Source organism: Ammodytes marinus (assembly GCF_949987685.1).
Source record: "Ammodytes marinus genome assembly, chromosome: 1".
In the NCBI taxonomy this organism is placed as follows: Eukaryota; Metazoa; Chordata; class Actinopteri; order Uranoscopiformes; family Ammodytidae; genus Ammodytes; species Ammodytes marinus.
The window spans coordinates 22,060,865-22,080,805 of record NC_137230.1 but is presented as its reverse complement, the minus strand read 5'-3'; the positions used below and the strand labels follow the sequence as shown (position 1 = coordinate 22,080,805).

The following is a 19,941-nucleotide window of genomic DNA, read 5'->3' as shown; positions in this document are numbered from 1 at the left end:
CCACTCTTCACTTTCAAGATCAATTAGCGTAACATGTGCAGGCTGGTGGGGTAATGCTTCCTTCAGTTTGGAAATGGATTATGTGACTGACACAGAAGACACAGAGCTGCAGTCACGATCTCGCATAAAGACTCTGACATGAACACAGACAGGGAATATATAACAGCACGAAGATAACTCAAGCAAGATATCAAGCCCCACACCAAGGTGAACAAAGCCTTTTACACTTTGATAAAACAAAGAAAAATTCAAACATGTTTATTAAAGGAGAAATAAATATCCATTCTCTTTTTTTCCTTTGGTCACAGCTTACTGAGACTCAAAAGCTTTTGTGGATAAGTTCTTGGATGTTTTTTTTATAAATATGTTTTGTACACTTGTGTCGTGTCGTGCTTAAAATAATAAATAATTTGATAAACTATTTTTTTATTCTTACAAAAGTGAGCTGGAGGATTTAGGGTTGAAGCGGAAAAAAGATAATCCCTATTGTTCTGTTTGATTTATAATGCTACCAGATGGTGCAGGGAAATGATCTCCTAATTTCTCTGGTTAGGATAATAAATTGAAAGTCTGTTAAGATTATTCATCCACACAATGTTCTTTGGGGCTCTTAATAGACATCCAATTTATACAGCTCTTCACTTCATTTTACTGTAAAATTCTCTGATTCCATATCTGCCCTTGCTTCCCATATCTTGCAACTCCTTGGGCATTTGGCAGGAGATTGGATTGACGTCAGCATATGCTGTAATACAAGATGAGACCATACCCGCCAGACTCTTATAATGCTTTTCTTTTAAATGGATTTGAGAAAAGGAAACATAAAAAAAAGACAGCTTTCTATTCATAGACATGTGAAATTCATGTGTGAAAATGAAATTGTCACAGGCCATCCTCCATCACTTCAATATATAAAAGGCAGGAGATTGAAGAGACACTCTCACATTTTGCATACGGTATCAGGCAGCTTCAATCTTCACAGGGACAGACAGAGAATGTGTTGATAAAAGAAATGAAGAGGGAAGCAGACTGTTTTACATATCTGTATCGGGAGCCCTATACAAACACTCTATTTTACACATTTGCCTTGTACATGATTGTCAATGTTAATGGGTTACACAAGGCTTTTATATTTCACATGCAGGTGAGGGTGATCATGCTAAACGTCTGAACCAACAAGAGAGGAGGATTTAGCTCAGGAAGGGCCACTGAATGAACATCAAACATACTGTATGTAAGATGCAGACACTTTATCATCTATTACCTCAGATGCTGTCACCAACAATAAAGCGGGCTAGGTTATAAGTGGTCACCTGTGAAACTAGGGTTATAGCTATAAATTAGGTACCTACCTTCATCAATATGCACTGTCCCTGTAGATATATCTCAAATGTCCTATGGATGCCTTATAATAATAGTAGGCCTACGTGTTACAATGTTTTGTGTGTCTTGTGATCTAATGTATTTCCTCTCTGTGTGCAACACACTATCATTTGCCTCTGTGCTTACAACGTGCTTAAATACAAACTTCTCAAAGAACACATTTATCCAGCCTGCCTGAGGAGTGTCTGTCAATACAGTGTCGTACACCTGCAGGCCGCTAGAGGGTCGATGGCACTCCCCCCATAGACTGTACAGTATGTGTGTCTCTCAGTCAGCTATTACATGTTTGCCAATACATATCTCTCTCTCTCTCTCTCTCTCTCTCTCTCTCTCTCTCTCTCTCTCTCTCTCTCTCTCTCTCTCTCTCTCTCTCTCTCTCTCTCTCTCTCTCTCTCTCTCTCTCTCTCTCTCTCTCTCTCTCTCTCTCTCTCTCTCTCTCTCTCTCTCAGTTTCACTTGCCAAACTTTGCTGATAGTTTTGGAGTGGGCGGAGGCCTTGGTCCCCACTTTGTCCAATAAACGGAACTTGTCGGTGATGGAACGTCAGGGGCAGAGCGTCCAGTGATAAACTGGTTGTCAATTAGTGGAGACATTTCACCCGTGATCAGCTACGCACGGCGCAAGGTGACTGAAAGTTGCCTCAGGCACCTGTATTAAAAGTAGGACTTATATTTATGGAGCTTTCCTCGTGTTTGACATGAATTATTGTCAAACACGAGACGTGACTTGAACTTATGTTAAAACACTTGGTGATGGTTCGTGGCGTGCTGCCGGCTTCCGTGCTCATAGTGAATGACTGACTAAACGTTACCACTTCTGCCATTCCACTAGACTCGTGCCTTTTGCTCGTTTACAAGATAGAAGATGGAGTGGCGCCAGCAGACCAGTTTCAGCTGTGCAGACGCATTCAACGAGGCTCAACGCTGGATTGAGGTACATGGTTCACTTTGATATCTATCTATTTATGCTTTTGCTTCACTTGCTTCCAAGGCGTGCAGATATTTGTGCTCCTTTTCAATTATTCTTTTCCTGTTCAAGCAAATATGAAGATTTGGCCTGTCAGTCAGTCAGTCAGTCAGTCAGTTAACCCCCTGTGGAGACAGGACATGCTTCATATTATTCAGTGGCAGTCATTTCAGCCATGACAGATCACTTGTCCTTTGTTGAATTTCACACAGTAGATATTCATAAACCCTAACTGAAAGCTCCTTCCACAGACTTATCTTTGAGTTCAAAATGCAAAATATTCCTCGATAAGACTTTGCCTCCTGACACAGAGAAAAGCCTGTGTGAGAATCTTCTGTGGTTGTCCAGATAAGAAAAAATAATGATTTGACTGCAGGGCTCTCAGAGCTGCAGGGCACATGGCTGGAGGCAAATAACTAGGCTGGGTAATGCATAAATGTAAAGAGAATGTGTAAATACACTGCAGAATTCCTTCCACACTGGGTGGTTTGAGCCTTCTGTCCACTGAGGTGGGCTGTAGATTTGATCACATGGCTTGTTTTGATTTGTCAGTGCAAAGCTCCCTGCAGCATATTGTGTTTTAGTTGCCATTGCACAGGCTGTGGAGGATGTGGTTTTATAGAAATGTATTTCCGAGGTTTTTAAAAGCCGTTCCTGTCCAAGCATTGTAGAAGTTGTTATCCTTTTAATCATAACCAATGAATACAACGTGTAGAGTGTGCACACTGAATGTTGACCAACTCTGAATGGGACCATTAATGGCAATTGTGTCAGAGTGGATCATTATGACAATTTTGCCCAAAGCTCTCTCGCGCGCGCGCGTGTGCGTGCGTGCGTGCGTGTGTGTGTGTGTGTGGAGCTATGCTGCTTTTAAAGGTAATGGTAAATGGTGTCATATAAACTCCTTCCTTGTGCCAAACAACATTGGGAAGGTTTTTGCACTATTATTCAGTGTGACATGTAAGTGTCCAGAAATTGTTGCTGCTTTATAAATTGCCCAGTTAACATAAGCAGTTCCATGTAAGTGTTTGCTCGATGCCTACTGCGCCGGCGGCAAAATACGAATGCATCGGCCTCTTCTACGTTATGTAAACAAGCCATTTAGTTTCTGAAGAAAGGGCAGAAGCGCAGTCCAATTTTGAAGCAGCTGTTCTGCATTTTTAGAGCAAATTATCCCTGAAATACATTTTATTTTTTAAATTAACTTGGGCTGCAACTAACTATTACTTCCAATATCATGAATCTACTTGCTGTTTCCCTCACTGATCATGTTGTCTATATGAAGCTAGAACCAGCAAATGCCTGGGATATTGACTTAGAAATTATCTGAAATGTTTTTTTTTTCAAAGTAATTGCAGATTAGTTGATATGCTTTTTCAACCATTGCATTTCACATCATTGTAGGCCTACATGGATTCAGTTATGATGCCTATGTCACTTCGATTGATAAAAAAAAACTCCTGTTAACAAGAACATTTGGTTGAAGTCCATTGGATCCGTGTTTTCATTGATGCAATCGTTTAATGTTGTGTTCAATTAAGTTGTTCCGCAGTACACCAAGGCAGTATCTTGACAACAAGATTGTGTTTTATTGTGTTAACCTGGCCCAGGCCTGCCCAGACAAATGATTGGGCCCCTGAAAAGGTCCAGTCATTGGGCCCCCTTTACTCATACTGAACTTGTATCAATGTGCATGATGCGCTAATTCCTACATAAACACATACCTGTACACAGGGCCGGTTCCATCCAGTTAGATTAGGGTGGGCTACTTGAAATGATAGTGGGCAGAGATATCGACGATGCGAGTGCACACAGCGCACAAGATCTCTGCACCTGCTTTTTGGCACATTTTCTGTAACATTTACTGTAATGTAAGCTTTTAGACACACCAACGCTGTAGGGGGGGTTTACCATGATAGCACTGCTACCAGAAGCTTATTTAATTATTTCTCTCTCTGGGCCCCCCCTGGTGGCTGGGCCCTAGAAAGCTTTCCCACTTTCTACCCCTTATGGGCGGCCCTGACCTGGCCCTGCACTGTTTGTCAGATTCCACGGAGAAGCCTGCGCTCCATGCCTGTTGCCCAGTTCTACCCAAAACGGATTGTGGATTCCTGGGGGGACTAATTAGTGAGAAGAATAGCCTTTTGGGGCCCGCTGTTAGTTATGGAGCCAAACCTTAATAGCCCCATTTTTATGTCCTCATTACAAAGCTCATCTTGCCTTGTTGTTGCTAAGTAAAACCATTAAGATTTGGTTGTTTTTTTGTTGATTTGACCAGAACATAATTTTTTGGAATGCTTGGTCGTAATTTTTTTTTTTAAATATTTTTACTACAGTTTGTTTTACTATTTACAATAAGTGCAAGAATATATATATTTTATCATTATGTATCAGCTATGTGTAATTTAACATGAGTGTAGTAACACAGCACTTCACTAACAGTGCTGGTTTTTGCTACTAATCTAATTCTGCCATCTCAGGTAATGAGCAATATTTAAAATGCAGATACCACTATAGTGCAACCTTTACTCTGTCGAAAAGTGTTAATAGCTTTTTCGGTTCAGCTGTCGGAGACTGTGTTGAACATGCAGGAGTGTGTTTTTGAGACCTTAAACTGCATTACTAGACAGAGACATTTTGAGCACTTGTGAGTTAATGGTGGCACAAATGAAGACGATGGATACATTCTAATTCTAACCAGTGTTTTTCTTCTTTTTTTAAGGAAGTAACTGGAAAGTCGTTTGGGTGCAAAGACTTCCGTCCTGCCTTAGAGAATGGAGTCCTGCTTTGCGAGTGAGTGATGTTTGTGTAACATGTCTTGTTTTTCATGTTATGGCTATACGTTAGCCCTGGAGCACTTGCTCTGAGGGTCCAATAACGCTCCAGTCATATGTCCACAAGCACTTCTGGAAACCGTATACTCCACCCTTTTAAAGTAATTGAAAACATAAAGGCATATCCCAAAAATGGCAAATCTAATAAACCATCAGATAAGAAGTTTTTAACAGACTTTTTATAAATAAATAAATCTATGCTAGCAGGTTATCCCAAAAGTCTAGTTGTGGAAGTTGGCTCATGCTTTTTTGATTAAAATATAATCAAACTGGATAAATAAATGGATTTAAAAAAAAAAAAAAAAAATTGTGCATTGTTTTTTTTATTAAAACTTGAAGACAAATTGAGCGCTACTCTATTTAGCTTATTTTGTGGAATGGAACCCTGATGATTCTCTATATAAATTGGTTCTCAATAGGGCCAAGAAGATATAAGATTGTATCGCACATTATGATAAACACAATATTGATTGTGGTGAATTTCCATTATTGTGATAATCAGCATAATCATGAACCAGGATAATTTTGAAGTGTATAGCTCGCTGACACATTCATTGATTTCCTGATTTATTTGGAATGGCCTCAAAGGAGCGCTGCATCTTTCCAGTCATTCCTAAATCCTAAGCCGGTCACCTTGGCTAAAGGTTTGGCTTGCCCATTGTGTCCTTCATAAAAAATATTTTTGTAAGGATGTTCCCTAAAAATGGTGATGTGTATGTGTTATGCAATGCACATACTTGTTTAACACAATGTTGTTTTGGCCAGGATTATCATGAATTAAAAGGATTGTCCTATGCATAATGCACAATTATGCACAGCACAAAGCTGGGAATGTTTGCTCATGTTTTGTTTTCACTTATAGCTTGATCAACCAATTGAAACCCGGCATCATTAAGAGAGTAAACAGGCTTTCTACTCCAATTGCTGGCCTGGTGAGTGTCGTGCGTGTGCGTGTGCGTGTGCGTGTGCGTGTGCGCGTGTGCGTGTGCGTGTGTGTGTGTGTGTGTGTGTGTGTGTGTGTGAGAGAGACAGACAGACAGGTAGCCTAATTATGTGGTGGAGTTTTCTTAAAGAGGACCTATGATGCTTTTTGACTTTTATGACCTATAAACGTTGTTATGATGATTCATAGTCATGCTTAACCATACTAAATTATCAAATAATGACTTGTATGCATTTCGACGTATTCCCTGCTGACCGTCTGGGGTGTCTGTGCCGAGCACATGTATGGTAATGCTGTCACTTCCCTGTTCGCGTCTGCCTCGCGTCTGCATCGCGCCCTATAGGTCCATGCTCGCGCTTCCCGCCACTGAAAGTGTTCCTGAAGGAAGGTAACCAATCACAACGGAGTGGGGTTTGCAGGAGGGGGGGAGGGTAGCGGAGATGGCCGATGCACAGGCGGAGGGAGCGGAGATTGCCGAAGCACACACACTCAAGTGTTGACAGGACGTGCTGGATCGCCAAAATAAGAGAAAGAGCTTCCCGAAAATCTACATAGTTTTTTGTGATGTGATTCGTGTCAGGTTGCTCTATAGCAGTGTAAAACAAGAAATTAAGACCAGAAAAGTAGTATAATAGGTCCTCTTTAACCTTTTGAGTGTAGAACAATGTTGAAGACCTTTGCAAATATTCTGTAGAAAACTAACATAATTGGCTGATTCAAATAAAGCATGTGTGTTTATTGGATTAGATACAAGTACATAAGAAAATAAAAAGGCACCTGCTATCCAGGAAGTTTGACACATTGTGTGGTTTCCTGTTCAAGGCACGGAGAGGCAGAATTTGAATGATCTTGAAACTGCAATTCAGTGCGGCAAACCAACTGCTGAATATGTAAAGTTTTTATTTTTTTTTATTGGGCATCAAGGCAAATGCAAATTTTGTATTTTGGCTTCAGGCTGTGTTTCAATGGCTTCATACAAGTATAATTACCAAAACTGCCCAAAGCAAGAGCAGGGAAAGATCAATTGCATCCTCCCATCAGGGGCCAATACAAAGCCAGAGCCCAGGAATACACTGGTGGTTTTGCATGTTTTAAATTATTAACTGCAAATTAGATATACTTTGAATTACTGCTGACATTTTCCAAAGCCTAAAATAGGTATCCATTGATTTTAGGAATACATAATACATTTCCTGTTTGTTTGGGGGGAGGGGGGGGGTCATCTATTCATAGTAATAGTAATTGGAACTCAGATTATATGTATTAAAACATGCAAAACAATATTGATCATTATGGACATTCTTATTTGAAAAACTTAAAACATTAATTCTGTGTATCAATAAGGACTGACAGTTTGCCCGTTTGTGACCCTTACGCATTGAGGGAGGGTATTATCTACAGTAAGCTTAACACTACATTTACTGTAAATGCAATAAGGACTTTGACTTAATCTTAAACACGTATATCAGATTGTTTTGTGTTCCATGTGCAAAACTGTCCATACGTAAGTATTCACATTGCAGAGTAATGGATCATAAATCAGTCATGTATGATGCCAGTGGTTCCAGCCCTAGTGGTGATGCATTTGAGGAGAGGACTTGTTTAAAATACCAAGGCTGCATTCACGCCGGATCATGCATTGTCAGTTTGGAAGCTCACCTGACATCATTCGATCGCAAAGGACACATTATCGACACACTCTGCCGATTTTCTTCACACTCTTCTGTTTTTGAACTCTCTCTTTCTCATTTTTAACCTCCAGGATAATGTGAATGTTTTCCTGAAAGCCTGTGGCAAACTGGGACTGAATGTGTCCCAGCTGTTTCATCCAGGAGACCTGCAGGACTTGTCCACTCGTGCAAACCTCAGGTACAAGTTGTCTTGTCTTTATGGAGCATTATGTGACGTCGGAGGTTAAGGCTAGTCCACACAGTCCAACAATACACACACACACACACACACTCACACTCACACTCACACTCACACTCACTAACACTACTTGGTTCTTCTCACTTGACTAGGATGACAATGTCAGCTGGATGATATTTTTGTGTGCTATCGTTGCTGTATAAAACGTTTTATAGAGTCCTTACAGCTGCTTTGCATTTATAAAGGTATGAGTGTCGCCTGACGGGGTGTTGATAGCTCCTTATCAGAATTTATAGAGAACAGGCTGATTAGTTGAGCATTGCAAATGAGGCTACTTGAGAGGCCAGTGTAGTTTTTCCCCAACTGCTCTCTATCTTGTTTGCGGTACAGGTCATTGCATTTTAATGACAAGCAGTCGTACTGTGAATTTCAGACTAATAAGTGTAAGTCTTCTAATATACAGATATGTATTCCTCTTTTTCTTTTCGTTTTAGGGGAGGTGAAAGCATCAGAAGAGTCAAAAATGTAAGTTTGACCATGGTGACTGCACTACATTCATTCTCCTCTTAACGTTCACTAAATGTTTTCTATCGCTTACATATTTAGCTAATTCCCTCTCCACTTACGGTAGACAATGAATAGGTAACATCCTATTTATTTTGGTTTAGTTGTGCTCATCCTTAAAATTTAAAGATTCTTCCCAAAAAAAGTATTTTGTTTATTTACACTGCCTTCAAACTGTTACTGTAATCTTGTTACTTCCAACTGCTATAAGTATGTGTTTTTGTGGGAGAACATGCGAGTCCTGTATGTGAACACGCCTGTGTGCACAGCTGGTATTTTACATGTTTCGAAAGCTTATGAGGTTGTTTGTTTATCTGCCGAGCCTCATTTGAATCCCACATGATGGCTGCCAACACGGCCCCAGTAATGAGGCTGCTTTGTCAGAGCGCCCTTTCTTTGAAATGAGCGGAGCATTTTTCTTTTAATTAACCAATTAGGGTCAATTTGCGTCCATTGAAATCCAGTTTTCATGCAGGTCTCTTAACCAGATACACGTATAATTGAAGCTGAGTTGAAGTTTAACAAAAGAGGATTATGTCCTAAATTAAGTGAGAATTTACTTTCTATATTTGGAGGGAGGTTTTATAAACTTTCAGCTTAATTATTGCAGTTTATTGAGTTTTCTTCTTTTCAAACTTAGACTTAAAGAACAGTTGGACTTAGTTCTTCTTAACTCTCTGGTTGAACATATGCGTGGAAACTAAAAATCAATTATGGTCAACAGCTGCCTAGTTTAAATTTTTTTTTAACTGAATATAACAGTGCGTCTCTAAATTTTTCCCGAAAAATAAAATATGAGCCCTCAATTAGGCAGTATTTGTACTCTACAAGGACACTAATGGCAACAACTCAAAAACTATTTCTGTATTCAGTTAATGCTTTCTATTGACCGGTAAGATCCCCGCTACAGACATGATCCCATAATGAGGAATCCATACAGCATTTAAAACCACTCAAAATTCTCATATTTTTCAGCTCACATTTTGCTATCAAATATTTAGTGAATTTCTCGAGGCATGCATGATTTAAAAAAAAAATAATGTAATCAATGTGATGACTTTTTTTTGATAGATATAGATCATTTACAGATAGATACAGATATAGGAATTTGGACACGTAGTGTTGCAGATATTCCTTTGCGACACAGGCGGCCACTGCTCTGCCCAGGAGAAAGGCAGTATGTCAAAAAAAATTATCCCTCGCCTCAGGGCAAATGAGAAATAAATTGTTTCCAAAATGCTTTGCTTGCTGAAATAATAAAACTAAATGCCAGGAAGGCCCATATTTCACAGTCCTTTATTCACTGTCCTGCCTAATGGCTGTCAGGTGTGTGTCTGAGTCTGACTGACTGTCAACAGTCCCATCTCCAGTATTAGTTGTGTTTGATGCTGTGGGAAAAACGGTATTAAGGTATATAGAAAACAAATTCCCAAGTTGTGTTTTCCAAACATTTTCAGCATGCTACCAGCATGGCAATGTCTTGTTTTTTGGTCCATCTCAAAAACTCTTTGGATGGATTGCCGTAAAAGGTCACATATGCAAATGCATTTTTCCACATTAACAAGGGTCCCCAGTGTGAGTAGAGACTCCCAAGGTATGAAAAAAATCCTCTTTTACTCCACGTCCGGCTTTCTGAGAACCTGTAATCAACCAGCAGTCAGATTTCTCTCCCCATTTGACGTCATAACAGGAGAAGACACCCCCACGCAAAAAGGACAGTGTCGCCCTCTTTTACTGTTTTGGAGAGCCAAACGTTGTTTTTTCTCCTGTATGTCAGTGCAATTTGCTTTTGTCAGGTCATATTTGGTAACTACATTAGTCAAAAGGGATAGTGTTTATGTTGGCATCATAGACCCTAATCTGCAGAACTGTAAATGTATGAGTCAGTTAATAAACATAATAAATCACAGACGGTTTGGCCTTTTGATTAGGAGAAGATGAATTAAATCTGGGAGGGCATTTAATGCTGTGCCTTTGCCATGTGGGTGGGGTATAAAAAGTGAGGAATAACAGGCAGGCTACTAAAAGCAAATACCATTTATAGGGCAAACCCTCTGCTTTCCTTTTGAACAGGGAAGAAGGAATAGGATTGGATTTGTGTACTCCTTGTGTGTCTTTGTTTACTCTCTCAGGTGTTGATCACAATCTACTGGTTGGGCCGTAAGGCTCACTTAGACGTATTCTACAGTGGTCCTCAGCTTAACTTCAAGGCCTTTGAAGGGCTATTAGGGTTGGCCTTGTCCAAGGTAAGCTGCTCTTCTGGGCTTTTTACACAGTTGCTGTCCTTATTTCTTTCTTTTTATCGACATTAACCCTGCGTTTCAAAATCCAGTCTCTAGATGAGGTCAGTAATGTGCTTGTGAAGGACAGCGGGGACAGAGAGTGCTGGTACCCAGAGAGGGATGACTGTCGGCGCATGATACGGTGCAGTAAGATGGAGAACTCTGCAGACAGAATCGATTCTCTGCACTCCCGGGCCCTCCGCCAAAACAGTGATGGTACTTTTAGTTATTAATAAGTAGACACCATACAACCTGAAGTGTGAAACGGAAGGTATTTTTTGTAATTTGCTAAAAAATAATATCTCGGTTATCAAACACTGGCAAATATTGATAAATGTTTTAATATTTTTGGTTTTTATCTATATCTTAATGCAATATTAGTCTCTGTTTGGACTATTTTCTGTGTGCGAAACTAACCCCGCTCATATTGATTTGATCTGAACTGTTTTAGCATATTTTACTGGAGTGGAAGATATTCCTTCCGATACACCGATAGGCAGATCTACACAATCATCTTTAAATCTGCAAGAATATACTAGCCAAAATAGAAATATATTTTCTTTAATCCTCATAAATTGCCGATTCCTTCTGCAGCAGTGTTATGAGACTTGATCAATCAGATTTAGTTGGAACCTCTCTCTGAGAGCTGCTGATCCGCTGACTCATTGTGTCGTTTGTCTGCACGCTGCTGTCTTTGGTCTTGGTGCATGTCAGTGATGGACTGTGACAAGTTCCACACTGTGCTGATAAAAGTTTTTGTGATGGGAGAGGGTGAAATGCTTGGCACGGTGCTGGCGAGGGGCTTGGCTCAGTGTGAAGACTCAGTCATCCAATAAAAAGGTTTGTCTGTTATGCTCTGGTATTTAGTCCGTCTCTCTCTAACTGTAACGCATTATGCACGGCTTGGCTCAGTAAGTTGATTTTAAGTGTATGTTTCCACCACCTTGTTCTTAAAACTCTACTGTACTGTTGCTTAATTTGACCACATCTGTTCATCTGGTCTCAAGGTTGTGGAAGCGACGCTGAAGCTGAGCAGATGTTCAAGATGGAGACCACGCAGCCCCCAGCCGGGCAAAACAAAGGATGTATTCCATCACCGCTAAGGAGAAAACAAGGAAAACAGGCGGGGATTGGACGGGGCTCCTCTAGTCCAATCGCCAGGTACTGCAAATATGTTGACTACTGTGCTCGGAGTTTACTCACTGCTACTAACTCATTTATCCATAGCTGCTAAAATAGTCTATTTCTATTTTGCTTTAACATTCAATAATACCTCAGTTGGCTTTAACATTTTGCCACCTTCTGTTTTTATTTAAGTTTGAAAATACATTCATCCAGAATGTCTAGATGTGTTTTGGCCATTGTAGGTAAACAATTATGAGAAGAAATAAACGGAAAATAGTGTTTTCTTTGTCAAGGAACCACATAACTTGCTTGGTGTGAGCATGCCGTGGATAACATAATCAAATCCTCCTATAGCGTTTAGTAAAATCCAGATGGATAACATGATGTGATGTTAACCACCTGGATTTTGAAGAGACATTAATGATAAAATGACGTTGTAGATCATTTTATTCCCGAGTCCAGTGACAACGGTAACATACAGCATAAGGTAGACATCTTTTATTTCTCATGCACTGATTGCATTTAACAGACAATAAAAACAAGCAAATAAGATCAGATTTGATTTAAAATAGCTGAGAGTTGCAGCAGAGGTCATAAGTTACTTCCACACAATACAACAAAAGTTGTAACTATTTAATCAATCAATCAATAACCTTTTATTGTGTGTTTTGTTTTGAAACTCAAACTGTAAGTTCAGGCCGCCCCGGTCATTGAAGAGCAGCTTCTGAGGATATCACCTCATGCCAATGACTGTATCCAGTAAGCCTCTAGTGACCATGGTAACATGACCCTGGATACTGTCTGGGTGATCATTATGCTTGGTGGCAGATTTCTAGGAGGAGCCGTTACACCAGCAGCCCCCTACGCACATTGTTGTGTTATTAACTGGGGATGTCAGTTTTCTGCTTGGCTTTGTTATAGCTTAACCACACTACCTACTGCTCCACTGCTTGGAAATTAAAAAGCAAGGAAGGAGGGATTAAAAAGCAAGCAAGGAGGCAAATTAAAATGTGCCTCCTTGCATTTATCATTGCTTCACATATACTTTGGGCTGTCAGAAAGACAATTTGAGATACTTGGTGAATAAACACAGTGGTGGGGTGTGCCACTCTTTGCTGCAGCGTTGAAGATGCCCCTTTCTCTCCTCAACCCCACCTCGACTTGTCTGAGTGTGCTATCGATGAAGAGCTTTTCCTGCAAGCTCTGTTAGGGGAAGACTCAGAAGATGAATATACGGATGCGGACCCCGTCCTAGACGATTTGTATTTGCGGCGGGTGCAGCTGACCCTTCATCAGACATCAACCAACTCCAACCACGACCGTTTCTTACCCCAATATTGGACACCTGAAGAGGAGATTCGAGTGCAAACTATCTACCTCGGCTCACAGAGAAGACCATGGTATCGTAAGATGCAAAGCTTAAGGTTGGTTGGTCTGCTCCATAATACAAAGCAGTGAAAGCTTAAAGACTTACTCAAAACTAATGCAAGGCGAACTGAAGCTGCACTTTTGTATTTGTTGCCTTATGTGCATAGTTGTTGATGCATTGCTTGAACCGTAAGTAATCATTGTAACTTTAAAGAAGAAAAAAAACATGACATTGCATGCTGAAGACTGACTTTCTTTAGTTCCTTTGGTGACATCTAACATGAAAATGATTGTGTGTGTGTGGTGCTAAAATAACCTACTGTGATATAATGGCGTTTGTTTAACTTCTTAACCTTTTCGGCTATTGCCTAAGATAGTCGTTTTTAAACCAAGCTTAACTATACCAGCAAAATGAATCCTAGTTTGCTAGTTATTGTGGCATAGCTAGTGCATGTTTGCAAGAAAGATGACCTGAGCATATACTACATGACGCGTCTTCTTTCAAATGTTTATCCTTGAAAGTATTTCTGTGTTCTAAAAATTTGCTGTTAATCATATTGTACTCATTTCATGTATCTTCTGTTTCTTTAGCCATAAAGCTCTGGCTTCTCCTCCTGGGGAAGAGTTGGACTTCATTCGGCTTGTGGCATCTGCTGCTGTACAAAACCTCTCTGCCACATCTGGACGGCCTCAAAAGCATTTCTAAGAAACTTTCTCAACAGTCTGACACACAACGTATACAAACTAATATACTGATTGAGCGGTTTATCAAATATGCTGTATGAAATTAAACGTATTGTGATTTGAATTTGCACTGTAACTGATAAATGCTTTCCTAATGCATATTGTACTATCTGGAATTTAATCTACTGTGTGTGTGAGGACTTCTGAGTGACTCAATAGTTTAAAAAAGGTTTATCCAACCAATCGTTTGGTGTGTTGTGCTTTTTATAGCCATAACAGAATCATGTTATTTTATAACACCTTGTTGTGCCAGCACCAATGTTTTATTGGTACATTTTCTGTGTGAAATTGGCTCTAGTGTGGCTAATCGGTAATTTAATTGACTAAAATATTGTGTGAATTTGTGCAATAAACACATTTCTCCTGCCAAGGTGTGTGTGTGTGTGTGTGTGTGTGTGTATATTACAGCTGTAGCAATAAACATGTCCTATCAGTCAAAGATTATTGCCTCCTGTTACAGTAATGAACATCTGGTCATCTTTTCAAATGTGTCACTATGCTGTTAGTTCTGTCAGACCAGGGGCCTATTGCATAAAAGTAGAATAAAGATATCCAGGATGATTGATAAAGCCAGCCTTGACAAAGTCTAGCCTGGGCACTTTGGATTAGTCAGTTACATAAACGCCAATCCAGGATGTAAAGGGGCCGCTTTGTCAAGCCAGGTGTAAGTAATTTTGTTAAGTGCCAGCCCACAGCTTTCAGAAGTAGACTCAGAGATCGAACACAGATTTACTGATGGGAAAAATGGAAAAGACGGCCCATTTTCCCACAATGCCTTGCTAGTTTAAACCGTAAATCAAGGGGCAGTTCATTTCATAGAGCAGATGTATTCTCTACCAAATTATCTTGATGTCCCTGCATTGTTTTATAATAAAATAGTTGACAGTGAGCAGTCTGCAGGTGCATCTAAGAAATTGAATATCATGGAAAGTCCATTCAAAGAGTGAAACTTTCATAGATTCATTACACAAAGTGAAATATGTCAGGCCTTTTTTTTTTGGTTGATTGATCATGGAATAAAAAATCCAGTATCTCAAAATATTAGAATATTACATACAACCAATCAAAAAAAGGATTTATAATACAGAAATGTCGACCTTCTGAAAAGTATGTTTATTCTAGATTAATTTCACTTCATGTGTAATGAATCTAGAATATATTTAAGTTTAACTTTTTGAATTAAATTACAGAAAAAGGAAATTTTCATTGATATCGAATTGTTTTAGATGCACCTCGAGATAGTTATAAGTACAAAGTGAATTTATTTGACCCACATATGCAACGTCATCTGCCATAGATAATCAATTGTATAAATATAGCCTGCGATATGAACAGACTCACATCAATTATTATAATTTATATAATTTCGTCTTAATCTAATTATAATTAAGTTAATTATAAATGGTTCAGGTTAAATAAATAAAAAATAAGAACTATTTAACTAAATGACAATGTAGTCTTTTATGTGGTACTTTAAAACAGGCTAATGAAAATAAAGCGGTAAGATCAAGGAATAACTGTTAAACACCTTGATTTGAGTGACTGCTAACTGAGCCAATCAGGCAACAGAATAAGTGTATCCTTTACGTTTAGCCTGGTTGGGACCAGGCCAAACGTAAAGGATAAATCTCCATGGTAACTTATGTCCCTCCGCATTTATGCAACCGGATCATGGCTAACGCAAGCCAGGATAACCGAAATATCCTAGGTTAATCCCTTATCTTAGTTTTATGCAACAGGCCCCAGGTGCCTTTTTAATATTTGGATTTATAACGGCAGTCCATCAGTCGTCATGTTTTCTTTTTTTCTGGTTCTGTAGAATTTATCAAATCCATGTCAGACCTGAGGCACCAGTTCAGGTCAACCCTGGATGGATTTGGTAAGTCCTGGAGGTTTGGGTATAAAACTGGAGAAAGGTGTCTAAGGCTGCTCTGATCATGACTGCTTTGTGGCTGCATCATCTGTGCGCATTTGTTTCTATTCAGCTTACCTACTCGGAAATCGTGCTGTAGACGTCATCCGCCGCTTCATAAAGATTGAGCACTTGGTATACCTAACACTATACATTTTATGAAAGAGACTTGACACAGTATATATTTTTTATTTGACACATTGAAAGGATTGTTTTTAATCAGTCTTGTTGGTTTCTCCCATCAAATTGTGTCACCGTTTGGATATACCACCTGCTAAATGCTGCTACAAGTTATTTGAATGTCACATCTGACATCCTCTGTTAACACAGCCGTGCTATGACTTGTGACAAGTCATGGCTGCTGTGTTATCCCGACAGCAACATCTGCTGCCATCTGTAATGCTGCTTTATTTGACTTGCATGCTACTTTCCCGCTCACACTTTGCTAAGGATTCTGTTGGTTGGATGCTGAATGTGCCGTGTTGAAGCTGTTAATAGTGTGCTATAACGGCCTGTGTGTGTGTGTGTGTGTGTGTGTGTGTGTGTGTGTGTGTGTGTGTGTGTGTGTGTGTGTGTGTGTGTGTGTGTGTGTGTGTGTGTGTGTGTGTGTGTGTGTGTGTGTGTGTGTGTGTGTGTGTGTGTGTGTGTGTGTGTGTGTGTGTGTGTGTGTGTGTGTGTGTGTGTGTGTGTGTGTGTGTGTGTGTGTGTGTGTGTGTGTGTGTGTGTGTGTGTGTGTGTGTGTGTGTGTGTGTGTGTGTGTGTGTGTGTGTGTGTGTGTGTGTGTGTGTGTGTGTGTGTGTGTGTGTGTGTGTGTGTGTGTGTGTGTGTGTTGGCACTGAGCATATAAATAAAGTTGTTGACGTGTAAGATGGCACATTTGTGTGTGTGTTGCATTGCAAAACTGCTATCCATCATGCTTATTGTGCGACAGGGTGTTCTCAAGTGACAGTTTTATTGTTTTATTTCCATGTCCTGCCTCTTTGTCTACCTGAACCAGGAGCAAATCACTCAGTGACATCCCAATGGTATACCCTGTGCGTAAAGTTCCTGATGGAAACACTTTCTACGATGTAGGCCAGGACGCTGGCATGGAACAGAAGTGGAGTCATGAATACAAACGCCCATGTAGCGTTGGTGCAATGGACAATGAAGCGCAGTGGCATGATGTAAGTAAAAGGATTGCAATGAAAACATACTGACAAAACAATTTCACCTATCTGTCAATATAGTAGGCATTGGTGGACTTGACCATCTCACATTTTGTTTGGTGTTTTGTGCCCCCTTCAAGGCAGCGTTGCCTGGTTAATGTTAGGGTTAAGGTTAGGGGGCACAACACCAATGAGCACTATGTTCTTCTGCAAATGAAGTTTGCCCTGTTGTGGTGAAATTGTATACGTTTGAATTTTGTTTTTTCTAAGGGCTTCAATGACTTCTTAGCTTTTATTGAGTTATAGATTTGTTGCAGGACTTGACAAAGTGGAAGAACCGCCGCCGGAGCTCCAAGTCTGACCAACGCAGGAAGTCGCTAGACAGAGAGCATGTCGTAAAACAGATGATAAATGGGGCTTCCAATAACTTTGAGAAGAAGGGGGCACATGGCGAACTGCAAAAGAGGTACACTCCTACTACAAAAGTACTAGAAAATCTTATGCTTGTGCTTCAAAACCCCATTGCTACCAGGAATTTGAAGTGGTGTTGGAAGAACTGATGACCTAGCTTGATAACTGTTCAGTGTGCCCCAGTGAAGTCATGTAATATGACCCCCCCCCCCCCCCCCCCATCTTTACTGCTTCCTTTATTACATTGGCTCCTCTTCTCTTACATGTCCAATCCCCAGAGAGCTGCAGTCACCACGCAGACATAACTCTGCCCCCCGTCCTTACTCCACCTCTTCTTCATCAAAATCATCCAGCTCTGATCTCCGGCCACGTACTCGAGCTCTGCTGGCACGCAGCTACGCCATTGAGGCACCTTTCAGCCCCGCAGCCCACATTCAGGTATAAGCTATATTATGGTCTACCTCCCTGACCTTAAAGGTCACACATTATGCTCATTTTCAGGTTAAAAATTGTAATTTGGGTTTCTACTAGAAACTGTTTTCATGGTGTTGTGTCCAAAAAAAAACTTTTCATTTCTTACAGTGCCATTGCTGAATCACATCTGCTCAGCCTTTGTCTAAAACGCTCTGTTTTAGAGCCTGTCTCTAACTGCCAGTTAGATTCAGGGGTATTTGGGGGTGTGCCTATCACAGGTAGCTGTAGTGCTAAATTAGGATGGCAATGCAGGGGCGTTGCTTACCCCTTATGACATCAGAAAGGGAGATCAATCTGACTGGGGTTTTTGAATACAGGTTTTCGGAAAGGTGGAGAAAAAGGGAGAGGGATGTTTTTTCTCATACTTTTGGATTCTCTAGGCACACCCGGGACCAATATTAATGCTGAAAAAGCCCATTAGATAATATCTGACCTTTTTACCTTCTCACTTTAGTATAGAAAATGCCTACATGAATGATAGGATCTATCTAGGCACAGTTGTATAGAGCAAGGAATACAACTATGCATACAAATATGTGTTTAATTTTACATTGTTACATGACAAATCTCCTATAGATTGTTGACTTATTTCCTCTCAGGGATCATCAGCCGGTCTCATGCCTGCCTCTGATGGCAACATCTTGGGAGAGGCGGCCCACTTTGCCTCTCTGGCTTCTGATGGAGCAGGAGTTACCACACCATCTGTGGATTGCCCCTACAGCTCACAGACCCAAGTCAAAGCCCAGGGCATCCTGGCTCCTTTCCACCCCACATCTGACCTGGCCCAGCCAGAAAATATTATTACAAACCACATCTCCACTTATGTCACAACTATACAGCCAAAGCAGTCCGCCAAGTCAACCAGAACCAGGGATCCAACCACACCGATATCAAGTCACAAGGAACCTCCATTAGAGCGAGGCAGAAGCCTGCAGGCTGCAGGGGTGTATAAGTACTTGTCCAGAGCTGGTACATGGTCTGGCTCGTCCAGCCTCCCTCGTGGTTACCGGAGATCGGAGGGCTCATCCCGTCTCTCTTCTGCAATCACAGCCAGACCCTTTGGGACCAAGCATTCCAGGATGTCCTCACTGCCCAGACTCAGCCATGTGAGTACACTGGTCATCAAAACTATTGCACTTTAATGTATGGATTAACTAAATGGTCTCTCCACTCAGTAAGGCCACATTAGGTGGAAAAAGATGTCTAATGTTTTTCACTCATGGTTTTGACTTCTGTATAAGTCTTGGTTATTGATATTTTTAGTTTTTGTCAAAATATCCCATAAAAAGACCAAAGTCATATATGGTTTAGTTCAACAGCATGGCGTTGTGATATGTGTTTTGTATCGTCTTTTGACAACAATGGAGGTTGATATTATTCTTTTCATGCTTTTGCATGTTTTTCAGGATTTGTATATAATAAGAAAAATACAACCATTACAATGCTGGCTTATCTTGGGGGGAAAAATATAGTTTACTGATACTTTTTTTTTTTTCCATCCTCCCCTCTCTTCTGACCTCAAATAACCTGGGACATTCTGTCTTAATGGATTTTATATTGGCAACACCTTCATTTTGTACCGCTCTTTGCTATGATTCATTCAAGCTTTACATTCTGTTTCATCTTGAAAAGTGTCCAATTTTGAAATCGGAGTGCTCTTAAAATGCTGGTGATTACTTTGGTAAATGTGCTGGCAGGGCAGAGGGAAAAGGTAGGAGTCTGGATGAGTGAAAATATTTTCCAGTGTTCGAAAAGTGTTTTAGTAGAAAGACCTGGTACGGCACCACCTGATTTTTATTTAACACAGTTTGAGTGGATGTTATTCTGGGTTAACCCATTGATGACTATGGCAATCTAGGATGCATGTCCTTAATGCCTGAGGGTTTTCTGAAAAAATACTACGAATTGTCAAGTCTACC

At 40.3% G+C, this 19,941-nt stretch overlaps 1 protein-coding gene across 1 annotated transcript in view; it reads left to right on the top strand.

Annotated features, from left to right (window-relative positions):
• Nucleotides 1-2,246: 2,246 nt before the first annotated feature.
• LOC307251242 (LIM domain only protein 7-like) overlaps nt 2,247-19,941 on the top strand; it is a gene marked incomplete at its 5' end in the record, with an annotated part of 29,576 nt that continues 11,881 nt past the window's right edge. Inside the window, 14 exons of the mRNA XM_080028562.1 lie at nt 2,247-2,315; nt 5,071-5,141; nt 6,045-6,114; nt 7,888-7,994; nt 8,489-8,519; nt 10,691-10,804; nt 10,891-11,056; nt 11,848-12,001; nt 13,087-13,389; nt 15,897-15,956; nt 16,987-17,155; nt 17,455-17,603; nt 17,827-17,986; nt 18,622-19,128. Of these exons, the coding sequence (XP_079884688.1) occupies nt 2,247-2,315; nt 5,071-5,141; nt 6,045-6,114; nt 7,888-7,994; nt 8,489-8,519; nt 10,691-10,804; nt 10,891-11,056; nt 11,848-12,001; nt 13,087-13,389; nt 15,897-15,956; nt 16,987-17,155; nt 17,455-17,603; nt 17,827-17,986; nt 18,622-19,128 (2,130 nt within the window). The remainder of the gene's footprint in view (nt 2,316-5,070; nt 5,142-6,044; nt 6,115-7,887; nt 7,995-8,488; nt 8,520-10,690; nt 10,805-10,890; nt 11,057-11,847; nt 12,002-13,086; nt 13,390-15,896; nt 15,957-16,986; nt 17,156-17,454; nt 17,604-17,826; nt 17,987-18,621; nt 19,129-19,941) is intronic.